At 43.8% G+C, this 18,673-nt stretch overlaps 1 protein-coding gene across 3 annotated transcripts in view; it reads left to right on the top strand.

Moving 5' to 3' along the window:
- Window positions 1–18,673, top strand: part of Fbn1 (fibrillin 1) — a 208,433-nt gene that overhangs the window by 87,940 nt on the left and 101,820 nt on the right. For all 3 annotated transcript variants that reach the window (XM_036183938.1, XM_036183937.1, XM_036183939.1), the window contains exons 7-9: window positions 7,837–8,034; window positions 10,428–10,553; window positions 18,248–18,373. In XM_036183938.1, coding sequence (XP_036039831.1) covers window positions 7,837–8,034; window positions 10,428–10,553; window positions 18,248–18,373 — 450 coding nt within the window. The remainder of the gene's footprint in view (window positions 1–7,836; window positions 8,035–10,427; window positions 10,554–18,247; window positions 18,374–18,673) is intronic.

Genomic DNA, 18,673 nt, shown 5'->3' with positions numbered 1-18,673 from the left:
TCTTTCACTCAGGCCAGCCTTCTCAGCTCTCATCACCGGTCCTATAAATCGCTCTTTTGTGACAAAAGGGAACGATTTTTAATACTTACTTTTACCAGAATCTAGCCTCTCAGTTTCTCCATTTAATAAATGAGCTGGAGGGTCAGGCTCTCAGCTATCGTTTCCCTCATCCCTCACTTCCGATCCACCGGCAGCCTTGTTGATCCCGTTACCTAACAACATCTGCCATCCATAGCCTTTCCTCATTCCTACACACCAGTGGCCAAGTCGCTGCTGATGTCTACACCGAGTCCTTCAGTGGTCTTCTTGCAAGACTTCCTGTTTCCACGTGGGAGCCCACCAGGCAGTACCCCTTTAATGTCTAGTGGTGACTTTCTGCCAACTTAGAGATGAATCCAAACTCCTTACTGTGGCCTGGAGCTTCCTGTGAAATTCAGTTCCTGCCTAGTGTGCCGGCACAGTGTTCCCTTAGCATGAAGCCAGGCTCAGGGTCACCACTCTCACTGTCATGATGCCTGGGAAGCCTGTGCCACATTCTGTGCAGCTCGTCCTCATCCTCTAGGCTTGTTCCTTTGTCACCTTCCCTCAGTCCTCTTTGGTCCTCTCACCAAGACTGCCACCATTCATAGACTAAATCACAACTTCATGTCTGGAATTACTTTTTTAATTTTTAGAATTATTCTATTCATTGTTGGAGTGTGTGTGTGTGTATGTGTGTGTGTGTGTGTGTGTGTGTGTGTGTGTGTGTGTGTGTATGATGTATATGTGTGTATGTATGATGTGTGTGCATATGATGTATGTGTGTGTATGATGTGTATATGGATGATGGATGTGTGTGTGTGTGTATGATGTCTGTGTGTATGATGTGTATGTGTATGATGCGTGTATGTATGATGGATGTGTGTGTATGATGGATGTGTGTATGATATATATGTGTATAATGTGTGTATGTATGATGGATGTGTGTGTATGATATACATGTGTGTGTATGATATGTGTGTGTGTACAATGCATATGTGTGTATATGGGGGGATGCATGTGCCTTGGCATGGGAATGGCAGCCAAAGGACAATCCCATGGAGTTAATCTCCTTCCACCTTTATGTGGGTTCCAGGAGTCGAACTCTGGTCGCTAGGCTTATACAACAAGCACAAATCTTCCTGGCTCTGAAATGATTTATTTTAATATATTTACCTGTTTCTTGACTGCTGCGAGCTGCAGAAATATGAAGTAGGAATTCAGCTGACAATGGCAAAGCTATTGCCTGGAAGAGCCAAGAACTCTTCCAGAGGGTAAAGCCAAACTTCTTTGGATTTTGGCTTCTGAATGTATTTCCTGCAGTGAATTTCTTGTATGCTGTTATAGCTTTCCTATTTGATTCTTTTCCCCAAAACTTCTAACAGTGAGGTTGATCATTTATTGGGCACAACTTCTCCAATGAGGTATTTGGATAGCATTACCCAGCTGTGTTTGATGACAGTCACACAGTCAATACCTGTTTCCCACAGCCATCTCTGGACAAAAGTATTTCATCTGAGATACTTCTCTACATCCAAGGACAGACTGCAGACAGATAAGCATTAGCTCATCTCACCTACAGATAAGAGAAAATAACCACTAACACTTAGATCCTTAACTTCTTATCTTCACCCTGGTTTATTAACACAAGACCCTAATTTAAGAGATTTGCTGCTTACAATTCTGGGATGGTGGTTTGGCCACCTGCTAGTTACTGAGGAAAGGTAAATATTCCCACTGACCCAAGGAGACTACAACAAGCCCAGGCAGATGATAGGTGCTGAGCTTCATTTCTTGTGCAAATTCAGTTTTCATCCTTCTATTTTTATCTCAGCCCAGGTGTTACCCCTAGTTCTAAAGATTCCCCCCTTTAGCTATTAACTCAAAGCAAAAGTGCCTTTATGAACCAAATACTACACATTGTGACGCAGGTTGCCTAGCAACCAAGTAAACTTCCCCCCTCCCTACCAGAAAGCAGCACAGCCGAAAAAGCTGAGACAGAAATGGTGCCAAAGGGAAAAAAAGACAGTTTTAGTTTACTAGTGACTTATACTGACTTATGGACTACTTCTAAGACTATAGGCTGAGCACATAAATCCCTGTTTAGAATCCCCTAATTGATTTTAGCCCTTAATTGACCCTACCAGAGAACTCCCATTAGTTACTCCCCTTTTTGGGTTATAAAAGAAAGCCTGACAGTCACTGCCTGGTGTAAACTCTTATCTGCCTTTATGACTCTGAAAGAATTCAAGCCTTATGACCTTGCTTTGGCCAGAGAATTGTTGATTGTGTGTGTGTGTATAAACCGAAAACTTCAGAGACTAGGGGGAGAATAAAGGTGGAGAGAATAAGAACAATGAGAGAACAGCAGAAGAAGGGATAGAGAGGAGCTAAGTGTGAGAACAGAAAAGAAGCTGTGTAGATGGAATTGACTTAGAAGGATAAAGTGAATGGACTAAAGAGCTCGGTGTGCTTAGATTCTTTCTGTATCCCTAAGTTTAGATCCTTGGCTGGCTAGATTCTTCCACAGACTCTGGGAAAGCACTGCAGAGGCTGGGCCCCTATAAGCTTTGATACTTGATCACCTCCTGTGGTGGACTGTGAACTCCACGTGTGCAGAGACTTCACTGCACTCCTCACTGATACAGCATAGCTAGTGCGTAAAGATCGTTGAATGAATAAAGAAGCCCCATTTCTAACAGCCACTCCTTAGACCCATGCAGTCAGGTTAAAAAATGCTTTGTTGTATGTGGTGGCATGGTCTTTTTTATTATCCTAAAATGCACATAAAATAAAATTTACAAATGTGACCATTTTAGACGGGCAATTTGGTGGCTTTCAGTAAATTCACTTTGTGGGGCAACCATCACCACTCTTCTCGCCCATTCTTCTTGTCCAGCAGCCATCACTGCCTTTCACCTTGTTGGGCAGCCATCACTATCCTTCACATCCATTCACCTTGTTGGGCAGCCATCACTATCCTTCACATCCATTCACCTTGTTGGGCAGCCATCACTATCCTTCACATCCATTCACCTTGTTGGGCAGCCATCACTATCCTTCACATCCATTCATCTTGTTGGGTAGTCATCACTATCCTTCATATCCGTTCACCTTGTTGGGCAGCCATCACTATCCTTCACATCCATTCACCTTGTTGGGTAGTCATCACTATCCTTTACATCCGTTCACCTTGTTGGGCAGCCATCACCACTGTCCATATCCAGAGCTTCCCTTTTAAGTTAAATTCATTTCTGACAGTTACAGACATGTGTGTAATGAATTCTGGCTGCACTCATCCCTCCACCCTCTGATAGCTCTCTCCCACCACTGTCAAAACCCTTCTTGAAAGTCCCCCTCTCATTTTTATGTCCTTTGTTTGATTTTCGTGTTTGTGGGCCAGCCATGTGGGCATGTTGTTGAGCTATCCACGGAGGCATGGGGAACTCACCAAGGGCTAACCACTAAAGACAATGTCTCCACTCTCTCAGAAATACCAACAATCAGTAGTTCCCCAGAGAGGGGCTAGGTCTACAAGATCCTCCCATATTGACAAGCCTAGTCCTGTGCAGGCCCAGTGCAAGCAACTGCAGCTGCTGTGAGTTCAAGATTGCACTAGCCACCTCATTCCCAGAAAGCAGTACTTCATAGTCCTCCTCTCCATCATCTGGCCCTTACATTCTTTCCAACCCCTCTTTCAAGATACAGATATCCCTCTTGGGACTGAGAGCTCACATTTGTTTTAGCACTTTGAACAGCTACGGACCTCTGCATTCATTTCTGCAGAAAAGAAGCCTCTCTGATCAAGGTTATCTATGGATATAAACATAGGAGACAGTTTTGACAATATGTCCATTTAGGAAAATGCAAGCAATAGATATACCCCCTCAGGCCTGGGACCTCCCAAATCATGGGCCCTTGGCCAGGTCCACGCTCTAGGTATGAGCTTCCTCCTATGAAGTGGACCTCAGATACAGTCAGAAGGCAGTTGGTTATCACCACAACAGTCACACCACTATTACACTGGTGTGCACAGCTTTCCTGGCAGGTTAGTGTTGTAGCAGGAAAAGTTCACAACAGGGTGAGGCTGTTGATGCCTTTTCTCCCCCAGTTGCCTGTGTAGCACGTTCCAGCACAGGAAAGCCAGCCATCAGTGAGGAAGCTTCCACTCCACTTGCAGCTTGATTTCCTCTGTCTTCTAACCAAACTATATGGTGTCTTCAGCAATAAGGTCTTACCATTAAGTTCCGGTGGTCAACCAAGACCAAAGGCAATAGCCTGTGTTCTTCTGGGAGCCTTTGGGGCCTTCCTGACCAACAACTCATAAGGAGGTATCCCCTATTAGGCACTGGGAATTTTGTTTGATAACACATGGCTTCTAGAATTGGTATCATCCACCCATGAAGGTGATCTCCACGAAGAAATGTTTGGTACTTTCCCAAACTTACACTCTGTACTCACTAAACACAAACCCTCCTTTCCTTCTCTCCCTGTGGTCCTTGCACCCACCATTCTGCTGACTCTCTGAAGCTGACTACTGGTGCCACATAGTGGGTGGATCTGCAGAGGAATGTTTGTAATCAGGATATTTTTATGACGTCTTTGATAGCATAGGCAATTATTTTCTATTTTATTCTGTCTTAATAAGGCCTACTACTGAACATGTCACTTATGGGGATAATTTAATAACAAAATAGCCCATGACACACCTTGTAAGTGTCCACAGTGAGGCTGGTTGGAACAGGGACAGGGCTCCCAGCACCATTAATTTGCAGAAACTTCTTTTTTTTTTTTTTTCCCAAGACAGGGTTTCTTTATGTAGTTTTGGTGCCTGTCCTGGAACTCACTCTGTAGCCCAAGCTGGCCTTGTACTCACAGAGATCCACTTGCCTCTGCCTCCTATGTGCTGGGATTAAAGGCGTGCACTGCCACCGCCCGGCTAGCAGAAACTTCTTAAGTGATCTGTGATGTGCCAAGGATAAGCGGCTGGAATCGGAATAGCAACAGTAGCAATGAAGCTGTTTCTGCTTACGATCCTGGGGCTTCCTCCCTTTTGTTTTCTTTAGATCAGAAGCTTTCTGAACTCCCCACTCTAAGGGTTGACTTGAAATCCTATTGGCCAGCTTTCCTAGCAGGAACATGTCTGCTCTGACTTCTCTGTCATGAATAAATTGATATCTTAATCTTCTATATATAATTTTTATGAAAGGAAGGGTTTTAAATAATTGGAGCCTGGTACCCAAAATTATATCCTTCTGATTCTCCGTAGCTTGTGGTTCAGTGGCTGGGCATGAGTGACAGGAATTTACTGACCACAGGAACACTTTGCTGTCAATGAGGAGTTTGCATCAGGGTGAAGTCTGATTATGAAGGAAGGAGAACTAATCCTGCAATTCAAGCATTCCGAACTGCAAAGCTGGGAGTGAGCTGAGCATCAGGGAGCACAACCACATGGGCAGAACTTAAGCCTAGACAAGGTGGCTCAGTGGGTAAAGGTGCTTGCTGCCAAGTCTGATGACCACAACAGTTGAAGAGAACTGATTCCCACAAGATGTCCTCTCATCTCCACATGTGTGCACAGTGGCACACTTACCACATCCCCCTCCTCCAATAAACCTAATAAAAATTGAAATTATTTTTCATTGTAGATTTGTCTATATGAGTGTGGCTATGTGTCCATGAGTGCAAATGTCTGCTGAGGCCTGGGGCATGAGATTTCCCCCTCGAGTCGGAGTTGCAGATGGCTGTGAGCCACCTGACTTCGGTCAGGGGCCCTTGGACCTCAGAATTGAGCTGGGGTCCTCTGCAAGAGTAGTGCATGCTTTTAATTTCTGGGCCTTCTTTCTAGTAGAATAAAAGTAAAATAAAACAAAACTTCCTCAATCCTAAAGGCCAAACTAATGAGACTGGAGGGCAACCCTCACAATGGATCACATAGAGGCAAGATGTCCCAGAGTGATACAAACTGGAGTAAACTAGTTGATAACCACCAATTTTGCATTTTAACTTTGGGAAGGGCTGGCCTGGTGCCCTAGTTCATGGAGATCTCATGAGGAAGTAATTGTAGAGAGGTATGCAAATAGAAAATCTTTCTAATAACATGTTTTACTTGTATTAAGAAGAATAATTTCCAGCCGGGCAGTGGTGGTGCACGCCCTTAATCTCGGCACTCGGGAGGCAGAGGCAGGTGGATCTCTGTGAGTTCAAGGACAGCCTAGGCTACCTAGTGAGTTCCAGAAAAGGTGCAAAGCTACACAGAGAAACCCTGTCTTGAAAAACCAAAATAATAATAATAATAATAATAATAATAATAATAATAATAATAATAATTTCTGTGGAGGACAACAGTAAGATATTACAACAGCATCGACAAGACACAGTCTTTGTCTAGCATGGGCCTATATGTGGGCTGTTGAGTTGCCTGATAGACATGGTGGGAATTAACAGGCATCTTCTCTGTTCCCCGTACTTCATACTCTTCCGTATATTTCAACATTTCATGTTGACTCTGGAAAATGTTAAGAGCGTCTAAGCAAGAATTCACATCTGAGGTCTAGAACCAGTGTTATGCAGGGCTGAAGTGGACTTTTCTTGGCATGATGTGATTGATATTCCTGGCCGTTGCTGAAGCTACCCACGAAACATCATGTTCAGGTTACTCTGAATGCTTGCAACACTCATGTATACGATACTCCAAAGAGAGCGTCATTGAAATGAGTACAGATCTAGGCAGTGGTGAAGGGAGGCTTGCTAGTTAAAGTCCACATTCCATTATGCTGTTGCAAAGAAGATTGGTAATGGCACGCTACTACAAATCAGTTCGGTTGAAGCATCTGTGCGTGCCTCAGAAAATTAGCAGGAAAGTGGAGATGAGCCTACATTTTTTGCCCTCTTACATCATAGAGAAATACTGTGTGACTCTGGCCTTGGTTTCAGATATGTAAAATGAGACAAATTGTGATGGTTGTTGCCTGAGTTAAACACACTTAACACGTTGTATAATAATGAAGACTTGGAAGTGATTTCGATGACACACAGTAAGAACCTGATTGAATAAATTGTATCATAGCTTGATGAAAATTAGGCTACACCAAAACTCATATTTGGGAATAATACTTAATTACTTGGAGTAATATTTTGGATAACATTTCCTGAAAGAAAACCAGGATTCTATCTTGCAGTGGCAGGATGCGGGTCTCGTCTCCCTGTGCTGCCTCAGTTAGTTTCCCATAGCCATCTGCACCTCCCCCGATGCTGTTTCAGATGACAGGATCCCATCCTTTTTAGGACTGCATAACACTTGATGGGGTGCATGCACCCCGTTACTTCATTCATTCATCAGCTGATAGACACATGGGTTGCTGCCATTCTTAGCAATGAGGGGAAATCTGAATGACCATGCAAGTACAGATGTTTCCTTGACACATGGTTCTCCTTTCACTAAGAACCTAGGGTACATGAAGGGGCTGATGTGATATCGATACCTAGATATTTTCTAGACCTAGTGCTCGGATGGCAATGCCAGGATGCTGATTTGCCTCAGCTTTCAGAGTTATAAAGAATCTCCCTAAGTTCATCTGACCCTAACAAAGGCATCTTCAAAGTGGACAGGACCCAATGTTTTACTCCCTTTTGTAGGTGAGAAGAACGGGCTCTAGAGGTAGAACGGTCCACTGGGACTTTACACAGTGATGTGGGAGCTGCCTGAAGTTTGTGTCTGCACTTGGAGCTTAGCAGTACGGGGCACAGCTGCCCCTCTGTGTACCAGCCCTCCTCAGTTTTCTGGACATTGACGAGAATCTTCTTCTTTATTTTCAGATTACAGAACAGGCCCATGTTTTACTGTGGTCAGCAACCAGATGTGTCAGGGACAGCTCAGTGGGATTGTCTGCACCAAAACACTCTGCTGTGCCACAGTGGGCCGAGCCTGGGGCCACCCATGTGAGATGTGTCCTGCCCAGCCTCACCCCTGCCGTCGTGGCTTCATTCCCAACATCCGCACCGGAGCTTGCCAAGGTAACGCAGTGGGAATAACAAGGAACAGGTTTTGTTCACTGGAGGACCATTCTCTAGCTGTGGAGAATGCCCTGTCCCCTGCCCAACGACACAGTCCAGCTGCTGTGAGCACCCCATCCCCTGCCTGAGGGTACTGCCCAGCTGCTGTGAATGCCCTGCCCCCTGCCTGACAGTACAGCTGAAGTAGCATGGTTCTTAAAGCCAGGAAGGTTGGCTAAGTCTGCCTTGCCCACAGCCCCTCTGGCCTCAGGAGTGGTTCTTGTACATCTGGTACAGGAGTGGCAACTGTGTGGGGGTGATGCGGGCCTGATGGCAGTGCTGTGCAGGAACACACTGAACAAGGTAGTGGTTGTTGTTTGCTCTTCATCTGAAACTCTGAGTCCTGAGCTGGAGGTTGTACTTAACTGACCTGGAGAAAATTACTCCTCTGGACATTCGACATGCTACATTATGCTTTTTATTTTTATTTTTTAACAAGTCAGAAATAAATTAGAATTGGTTTCACTGTTTTAAATACCCCCAGATGTTGCCTCAGCACTCTTCTGCCCTCCCCTAGAATCCTGGTTTTGGCTTGGACTCTGTTCCCCCAGCTGTGTAAATTCTTTCATTGTCTGGATGTCTGGCAGGAAAGAGGAGGAAGTGAGCAGAGGCCACTCCACACAGAACTGATGGGCCCCAAAACTCCCAGGCTATCTGCTTCCTTTAGACATCTGAAGTACTTTTTTAAAAAAAAAAGATAACTGCAAAATTTTTGTAAAATTCAGAAACTATGCTTCTCTGAGGGAAGTAGGTAGTAGTTTGGCTCTGCCCCATGTGTTCATTCTGAAGGCTAGGGTGCAGAAAAAACAGGATTTGAGTGACTCTCCTCTGTGCTGTGGACTGCACTAAATTGAATGTGCCTGGCTCCCAGGCACCACTCCTCTGGATGCCCTTGAATGTGTCCCTCTGAATGTCAGGAGCAGCGAGAAGAGGTTGTTTTGAAATCCTAGATTCACCAAGGACTGCTAGGAGTAAGCCTCTCCTTTGATGTCTTATTTCTCTCATTCTTAGAAAGTCTCGAGTTTTGAGGAATTTGTTGGTCATTGTGTTTTGAGGTTGTTAATACCCATGAATTGTTGACAGTGACTAGAAAGGAAGATCTCCAGCTCCTAGCTTCCTGTCAGTGAAGTTTACTGTCAAAGGTTTTGGGCGCCAACAGAAATGAGAGAAGAGGAAGGAGAGGAGAGGGAATGGGACTCTTTTCAGCTTGTTATTAGGCTCAAGCGGTCTGGATTTTCCCTTGTTTTCTGTTCCCTTGTGACTGTTCTTCAACACCTAAGGTGGGGAAGACTGAAAGTAGCTTGGTGAAAACCCATGACTTCAAAATAGCAGCTTATATGATCACTTGCAAAAAGAATTTTTTCTTTTGCTGAGAGAGATTCTCAGTGTGGCCAGGGTATCTTCTTGCTGGATGGAGGCTGTGGACAGATGGGTTGATAGAGGCCTGTATATAGTCTGGGGACACATGGTCAGTGGGGGACTGCCCTCATGCACATTTCCTGTTGACCAAATATCACAATCAACAAGACTATCTAGAATTGTCTGTCTGACTTTAAATTGTGATTTCAAGTAACATTTTAATAAACATTCAGAAAATCCTGATCTAAGATAAAAATGAAACTGGCTGTAAAACACAATCCAATTGTTTCAGTATAGGTATTCATTTATGGGTCAGGACATTCTGTCAAAATAGGGGCATTTTTATGCCCAAATAAATATTTCCCCTCTAGTTCCTGCTTACCGTGGGTGAGGGTCCTTCCTGGTATCTGCTCTGGTTGAGGAGCCCACACCTTATCCAGCACAGTTTCCCCTTCCAGCCCTGATGAATTTTTCCTGCACAAGACAGTTTTCCGGAAGGTAAAAGGATATATGTGTGAAGACACTAGCTACTGTGGCAATCGCAGGGGTCTCAAGTAAATTTCATGTTTGTTACCTTTGTCATTCAATGTAACACGTAAAGATAGCGTTTATGGACTTGTATCACATTTTGACTTTGAAGTATATCTTAGATATTTTTGATTGTTATTGCCAATCTGAATATGAAAATGACATAGTTTAAAAAAAAAGGTCGTTTGACTCATTATATGTTCTACTTTGCTGTATATAAAAAAGCTCCAAAATTAATGGAAATAGTCTCCTCTGCTTGTGGGAAGACAGGGCTCCTTCTTGTTGAGTGTTATTGACTAAGCTGTGTTAATAACTTAGTTATTTTATATAGTGTAATCATAACAGTTGCTATCATCATATTCTGGAAACTGTGATGGATGCCTTGACATAAATATGGTGATATAATTGTGGGTAAACTGTCAAGTTTTCTTCTGCAATGAGTCTTTCTGTTTTCCCAAATCTGACAGATGTGGATGAATGCCAGGCTATCCCTGGGCTGTGTCAAGGAGGAAATTGCATTAATACTGTTGGGTCTTTTGAGTGCAAATGCCCTGCTGGACACAAATTTAATGAAGTGTCACAAAAATGTGAAGGTAAGCAACCTCATGCTTTGCAGCTACAGGGAATGGGGGAGGGCAGACAAGGTGGCATCAGCAGCAAGCTTATTTGCAGGTGATACCCAGGACCTTCTGTCTTTGTTATCCCCGTGAGAGTGTAAATATGACAGTCCAGTAGGAATTGTATGCTTTTGGAACTAGAAAAAATCCTTGCAGCTTCTTCTTTTATAGACACAAAATAAGAGGTCCAGCTGAATCAAATTAAATATTAAAACATGAAATATTTTAGGATGATATTTGGTTTAAAATGTTCAAGATGCATGTTTTGTATAGTTCTAGGGGCATGGATTTAAATTTGGTCATTAGATACCATTACAAATTATACCACTGATATTTGCTAGTTAACATGCAGAATTTTGAGGGGATGACATATTAACACACATTTGTGCTCCTAGTTAGAGCTCAGGATTTCCTTTTCTGGACCATGACTTATTGTCTACCAAATGAAAAGCTTTCCAATATTCACCAAGCAAAAAGTGTAACCTGAAGTAGATTTTTCTGTTTGTGTTTGGGTTGTAGAGTAGGCTTCTGCAATGTATACACAGGAAACATGTTTACATCTAGCCCTACTGTTATATGCAGAAGTGGGCTGGCTTCCAGTGCAGTGATTTGTTTTTTAGATGGAAGCATTCAAAACATATGTAGACATCTCTGACTTCTTTCTGCTGAGTTCATGGAGTACATGGAGTATGGTCTGACTGCCTTGGGGCAGCAGTCAAAGACTCATCTTATATCAAACTCAGAGAAAGCCACACCTTTATTAGCTTTTCATCCCACCAGGTGTGGCCTGAGGTTTCAGTCCTAAGTCTGTGGTTTTTGTTGAACATGGCTGTGTTATTTACTTTCTTAGGCTCTAGCAAAGAAAATCTTCACTCAGAATAGATCTTTCCTTGGGTTCTTAACCTCCTTGTAGATTCCACAGTCTATCAAAGCAATGGAAGACAACTTCTGATGCAAAGTATGATCAATAAACTATAGTCAGATGTTTACTATGGCTTGCCCAGAATGGAACTACCTAATTGTCATAGAATCGCCTTTGTGGGTTACAGGGGTTTCTAAAATGGTAAATTGACATCATTTATAATTGCCGCTGCAATCAAGAATATGTTATACTCAGTTATTTCAACTGTTGAACTATGAAACGGTCTTAGTTCCTTTTGGAAATCAGGCTTCATCCCATGTTTTAAAGAACAGTAATGGTGGTTTTCTCTAGGAGAATGGAGTTTAGAAACTGAGATGTAACTACATGCTAGAGAGTGTTGGTACTGATGGGGGCAAAGGCCTGTTCCACTTTTCACCATTATAAATGATGGGAGTGTTGAGGATGTTGAGCGAGGCCATTCAGGTATCTGCAGGGGCTTCTTCATTTTGAAACGGGTGCTCATTGAGTGGATTGTATTGACACTGTTTTTGTAGATGAGAACTATTATCTCTAATATTTCTTTCTTTCTCTTTCTTTTTTTTTTGTGTGAGGTACTTACTTTATAGCCCTGGCTGCCCTGAAACTTGCTGTGCAGACCAGGCTGGCCTCAAACTGACAGAGGTCCACCTGCCTCTACCTTCTAAATGCTGGGACTAAAGGCATGGGTCACCACACAGAGCCTTAATTCTAATTCCTAATACTTGGAACTATTTAAAAATATTTGGGTATAAATATTTAGTCATTATTATTGTGACAATGTAATGAGGTTTCTTGCATGTAGAATCTATATCAACAGTGGGCTGTGTCTAACATTTTTCAGCTTTTCTCAGCTTACTATATTGAGCAACTATATACTCTATTACAATCAGCTTTAAGATTTAGGGCAATGGACACCATATGGCTTGTCTGGCCTGTGTTTTGTCTTCTAGAGTCACAGTAACTTTCAGCCTGAGCAAAAATGGATTTTTCTGTCTTTTGCTTTTTGCTAGATTAAAATAGTTAACAGTCAGAAATAGTGCGTGGGTGTGTTTCACACAGAAGATGCAGAGGTAATGTTCACACTGAAAAACAAAAACAGGGAACTCAGATATTTTTATCAGTGCTTAAAAAAACCCTACTTTGTGATATATCTCATACATTAAAAATTCAACCAGAGAATTATTTAATATTTCTGACAACAAAACCAAATTCTCAGCTGCACATTGAAATCTGTAGCAAGACAGAGAACAGAACCCTTGGACTAGAGTTCATCTTTCTTCTGCCGTCCATGGTTACATTAAACTTAAGTGGTGTTTTTTCCCCCCTCTCTATTTTTCTATGAAAATTGACATTAGATAGGCTATTTTCTATGTGCTCTGACCTGGGATTGGTTGGAACATTGTTGACCTGTCTTGCCCTGTAGAAACATCATCAGAAGGTCTTCTCAGAACCCTCTGCAAGCTGGGTGCCTTCCTTCAATCCTTTTACTGTATTTCAATTAGAGCAGCACACTAGGGGAATGGCACCATTTGGGCACAGGCTGTCCTCTGTGGTCAAGGGAGGGAGCCAAGCAGATTTGGCACACAACCGCAAAGAGGTTGAGAGATCCTCTAAGTGGCTAGGGAAGAGGGCCTGGCATAACAGAGACTTCATTCTGTGCCCATGTGTGTGAGTCAGCTTTTCATTACTATGATGAAACACCTGAGGTAATCAGTTTAAGAGGAGGAAAGGTTTCCATGTATGTGTGTGTCCTGTACCCGTGGCACACATGTGGAGGTCTGAGGACGGCTTGCGGTAGTAGGCTTGTATGTATCCTGTACCCACGGCACACATGTGGAGGTCTGTGGACGGCTTGCGGTAGTAGGCTCTTTCCTCCCATTGTGTGGGTCCTGGGGTTCAATCTCAGGTTGGCAAGCTTGGCAGTAGATGCCCTTACCTACTGAGTCATGTCACTGGCACTGTAGCTGACTTTTTAAGTGTGTTTTTCTTTGACTTAGAAATGAAGGAATTGTGTAGTTCTTATATTACCTTAAAAATAAAAAAGCTGCTTCAGTCCAGCGGGTGTTAGCAAATTCCCAAGATGCCAGCACCACCGTTCCATGCAGGATGGCTTTATTCAAATGCTTTTCATGAGAGTGTCCTCTTCAGAATTCTCCCTTTCTTGTTCTGTCTTCCTAAAACCCCAATAAAACTCTATAGACTAGGACTTAATAAGCACATACAATTTAGAACAGTTAAAATGTAAATTAATAAGCCATAGCTATTTAATATTAGATTTTTAAACATTTTAAAAGTCAAAGATGGAGATTTATAGCTGTGATTTGAGTAAGGGGATCAGAGCTCACAGGCACCTTTTTCCAGTTTTTTTGATGACGGTGGAGCTCATGTACTGAAGGAACAGAGGCACCTTTCCCTTCTGGAAACCAAGCCCATATTTGCATAGGTTACTGTGGAAGGAAATTAAGAAATAAAAAAATGTAGTTAAGGAATTAAGTTTTATTTCTGGAAGGAGTCCTTTGGATTAATAACTAACCTTTAATGTTTGGGGATTTAGATTATCATCAGCACAGCCTGCGGCAGTCCTAAGAGCATGACATGATGCAAAGGAACTTTAACCTTGTGGTTCTTCCATCCATGCACTCCCTGATATGTGAGTTGAAGTGCTTAGGACTTCTCTTTGTGGCAGTAATGCCATATTTACCTAATGGCTACTTGCTTTCGGGCCTCCTATCCTCTTGGGCACCAATGAGCATCCCTGGGGCTCTTTGATCCATCACCACAGGTGGGACTCCTGGCCACAGTGCTCACCTTTCTGCTCAGTGTAGCTAGCCCCTTGAACAGTTAATGGAGTAGTGGTGTAGAATAAGGTGGGCCTGGGCCTGCTAAAGTCCCTAGTTCACTATACGGTCTCAGTGACATCACATGCCAACTCTGCGAATAAGATGATCCATAGAAGCCCTTTCCAGTTCTGTAGTCCAGACTCTGCCTCTCCACTTAGTCCTTCCCAGTTGTGATCTGTGACTGATGGTATCGTGGTGTGACTAAAATAGCATTGGCTGCTGCTTGTCAATTGAAGGTTTCTTATAGGCTGCATTTGTGTGATGAAACATAGTTTATAGGTGCACAGATCTGTAGTGTCTCCTGATTCTTGGGCAGCAATGGAGACATCCAGGATCAGGGAGTTGGTTCCCTTGACAAGCCGATCTTGTGGACTGAATTCTTGACACCTGAGTGAGTGTCCAGGAATATCTTCTTCAGTGTGAAGACAGGCTCCACCAAGTCTCTTCTTTCCCAGAGAGCCCAGGATCGGGAGGTGGAGAAGCCAGATGGGAGCTGGTGAGGCCGAGGGAGAGCTAGGGCAAAGGACTGACAGGCAGCGGGGAGGAGGGAGCTGCGGGAAGTTACTGTGACTGCTGCAGCCACACTGGGGAACTTCTCACAGGTAGCCCTGCCTCTCCCCTCCAGCACTGAAGAGACTTAAGGAGGTTTCCGGACTGCAGAAGTAGCTCTTGCCTGCCAAGTCCCCGCTGTACCCAGCAGGCCTCCCAAGCTATTGTATGATAAAGACTGATTTATGGAAATCATACTCAAGTCACTGTTTTGGGGTTCTGTTACTTAGGAGACCTGAAATTTTAGTAAAAGGAGGTAAGCACAGAGTTAGTTGTAAGAGCCTGGGAGGATATGCACCAGGAGGAAGAGGTCAGCCCGTGACTCTAGTTAAACCTCTGCACATAGCCCTTCCCATAAGGCAGTTCTATCGTCTGATGATGATGAGCTCACAACTCCAGCCATTATCTTTCTGAAGCTATGAAGCTGAGAAGCAGGATAGTTCGTGAGAGTAAAAGGCAGAAGAGCAGATTGCTGGGGAGGGAACATTAGGGAATTCAAAGGTATTTACACGCCTTCCTGTGTGACAGTTTTGTCTCATCCTGTTTTACCTTCGGGAGTGAATATTAAGGTGTGTATTCTCAGACAGCCCCTGACCTATGGTAGCATTTGAGGACATATTGCAAAGGTGGACTTCTCAAGCCCTAGCCCGTTGGAGACTTGGGTTTAGCATGACTGTAAATGATGAGCTGTTTGCTTCCCCCCACCTTTGGCTTGACCTTGGCCTAAGCCTGTCAGGAAGACACTCTACCACCACCTTTTGTTTTACTGATACTTTTGAGGCACAGTTTTACCAGGTTGCCCGGGCTGGCCTTGAATTTGCTCTGTAGCCTAGGCTGTCCTTTAATCCCGAGCCTTCTTTCTCTAACTCCCAAATAGCTGGGGATAGAGGCCTGCCCCTGTAGGCCTGGATCTTTTCCTATTTCAAAGTTTACCTCTTGTTAGTTTTCTGCTGGCCTCAGTCATGAGAGCAGTACACCTGAGCATCAGACACATGGAAATCAGGTCCCATAACCACACCAACAGGGTGAGGATTAGATGAGTTAGAATTTTCAACGGGGCCTGGCTCTCAACACACTGGGGCTCTCGATGTCATCACTGTTGTTATTTTTAACAGATGATGCCAGTCTCACTGGTTGGCAGGCAGAAGATGTGCCCACAGCCTGCCAAATTAGTTATGTTTCCAAAATAACTTTTTCTTTTATCGGTCGTTATCTTAATCTCTTTGGATACTGATGTATTATGCTAAGTGGCTTAAACAAAAATGCTAGCATTTGTCCATGTTAATAGACTGAAATGTATTTTAACAGATATCACATGATCTTTGTTAAGCAGTATGTGATACTAACACTTGAAGACTCTTTGGAAAGGCATGCTGAGTAATTGCCATGACAAAACACCATGACTGAGGCAACTTCTAAAAGAAAATGTTTCATCTGTGACTCAGAGTTCCATAGAGCTGGAGTCCATGACCATCGTGGTGGGGAGGGAGCATGGCAGCAGGCAGGCAGACATGGTGCTGGAGAAGTAGCTGAGAGCTTCCATCCACAAATACAAGGAAGAGGGGATGAGAGAGATTGGGAATGATGCAGGCTTTTGAAACCTCAAAGCCTATCCCCAGTGACACACCTCTTCCAACAAGGCCATACCTCCTAATCCTTCCCAAACAGTTCCACCCACTAGGGACCAAGTATGCAAATATGTAAGTCTGTTGGGACCATCTCATTCACACCACCACAAATGTCTTGCCTCTCAGTTATGTCTTCCTGTTGTTAGATGAGGTTTGGAGTTTTGCAGGCTCATTACACTGATTCTCTGTGCTCAGAATAAGTGGGACAGCAGAAAGACAGGAGGGTACTGAAAACTGAGCTGTTGTAAGGAGAGTCTAGGGGCATGGTGCTGGGTCTTACACTGTGTCATGGCAACATCCCAGCCAGGCTGCTTCTTTCTTGGAATACCTTTACCAATGGCAGGTTCACAGTGATGGTGCCAGGTATGTTAGCTTTGACTCTGTGCTCAATGAAACATTGCTTCATTCTCTAGGCTAGCCTAGAGGCTAAAGAGCATGGAGATGGTGTCACTGCTGACTTTGTGACTGTAAGGGTCAACTTGAATGTATGAGAATAGACTTGAATGTGGTCCACTTAGAACCCTGTTTTGTCTTTTAAATGAAGAGGAACACATGGACTGGAAGGGAAGTGTTTTCATTTTGTGGTCCAAAGCCTTCCTGGGTGCTGGGAGTGCCAGCCTGGCTGCAGTGGTTCCCCCAAGAGGCTCTATCTGCCTTTCCTTTCTCTATGCATAGAAGGAAAGGTGTGGCTACCCTTCTAGTTTGTCTTAGTACAGTGCATGCTCTAGTTCTTCTCCTCCGTTCCCCTGCCTCTACCAACACATGTCAGTGAGAGATTTGGGCTTTTGAAAAACTCTCTTTGAGGAAATGGTTAGATTTTTTTTTTCTCAAATGGGACACTTACTGTTTCCTTGGAGGAGACTAGAGGCCTCAGGCCCTAGCAGCTGGTCCTCCTTGGTCTCTGTAGCACTCAGGATATTTGTTAAGGAATTTCCTTAGGATTAGTGTGTGAGAAAAAGAAGAAAGATTGGGTGAGCTGTGGCACATCCCAGAAACAGTATCAGCTAATCACAGAGGGCAGTGTGGCATCAAGTGGCCTTTAAAGAGGTCCCTCGTTGGTTGAGATGACCAGACTTTTGCCCAATTTTCCGTGATTTCCTATTAGATATGGGGTACCTGGGCAGGGTGTGACCTCAGTGATTCCTGAGAGGACCAAGAGTGTTGACCACATCTCCAGCAGCAGAAGTAAGTCCTTCCTGGAGAGAAAGCTGACTGGAGCGCCCAGTGTCTAGTGGAGTTCACTCGCCAAATACACATTCTGCCAACATAAGACCATCATCATGGCCATTTGGATATGCTCCTGAGAAACCAACTTGGTATTTCCTACCCCTGGTCTGGTCACCTCAGGTCACCAACTCCCAAGCAGTGCTCAGGCCATGCGGTCTCCTCTGAAGGATTGAAGTATCTGCCCTGTGGGTAGTCTGAAAACAAATACAGAACATGTTGAGGAGTATAGAATAATTAGCAGATGAGTTTCATATAGTACAAAATACGCATAGAAAGAGAGAGCAGGCTTTAAAAGTAAATGGGTATGGAATATCAGCACATTGCTGGCCTGTCAGCTTTAGGTTCTAAAGAGTGTGTTTATTTGGCTCCGTCTCTTGAATTTGGTAAACACTCGGGAACATGTGTCTGAACAGGCTCTTCTCTGGGCAGCTTTTATTCGGTGCAGACAGGTGCGTCTGGGGGCTTGACTTCTCGTGAAATTTCATGTTGCACCCTCCAGATAACAGAACCTCCTTTATATTGCAGATATCGACGAGTGCAGCACAATCCCTGGGGTCTGTGATGGCGGGGAATGTACAAACACAGTCAGCAGTTACTTCTGCAAATGCCCTCCTGGCTTTTACACCTCCCCTGATGGCACCAGATGCATAGGTGGGTTTAATTACAGACAGCAGGCACGGTTTTTATATATCGTCCATAATGAACATCTCTCTGGATAAGTTTGTTAACGGGAACAGGGGAAGATGAGCGTTTGTGGAAATGTATTCCCCAGTGGAGTGCCCTATTAAGCAGCAGAGATGTCTTGTGTCCTTGTTTGTGGATTTGTTGCCCATGTCCTCAGTCTGGGAGTTAAGGCACAGCTATGGCTATCTTTAGTCACTTCCCAGAATCCATGTTAATCTAGGTCTGACATTTGGTAATAAAATTTAATTGATCTTGCTTCTACACAAT

Source organism: Onychomys torridus, chromosome 4 (assembly GCF_903995425.1).
Source record: "Onychomys torridus chromosome 4, mOncTor1.1, whole genome shotgun sequence".
NCBI classification, from domain to species: Eukaryota; Metazoa; Chordata; class Mammalia; order Rodentia; family Cricetidae; genus Onychomys; species Onychomys torridus.
The sequence above is the reverse complement of the archived record's forward strand: the minus strand, read 5'-3'. Positions and strand labels throughout refer to the sequence as shown.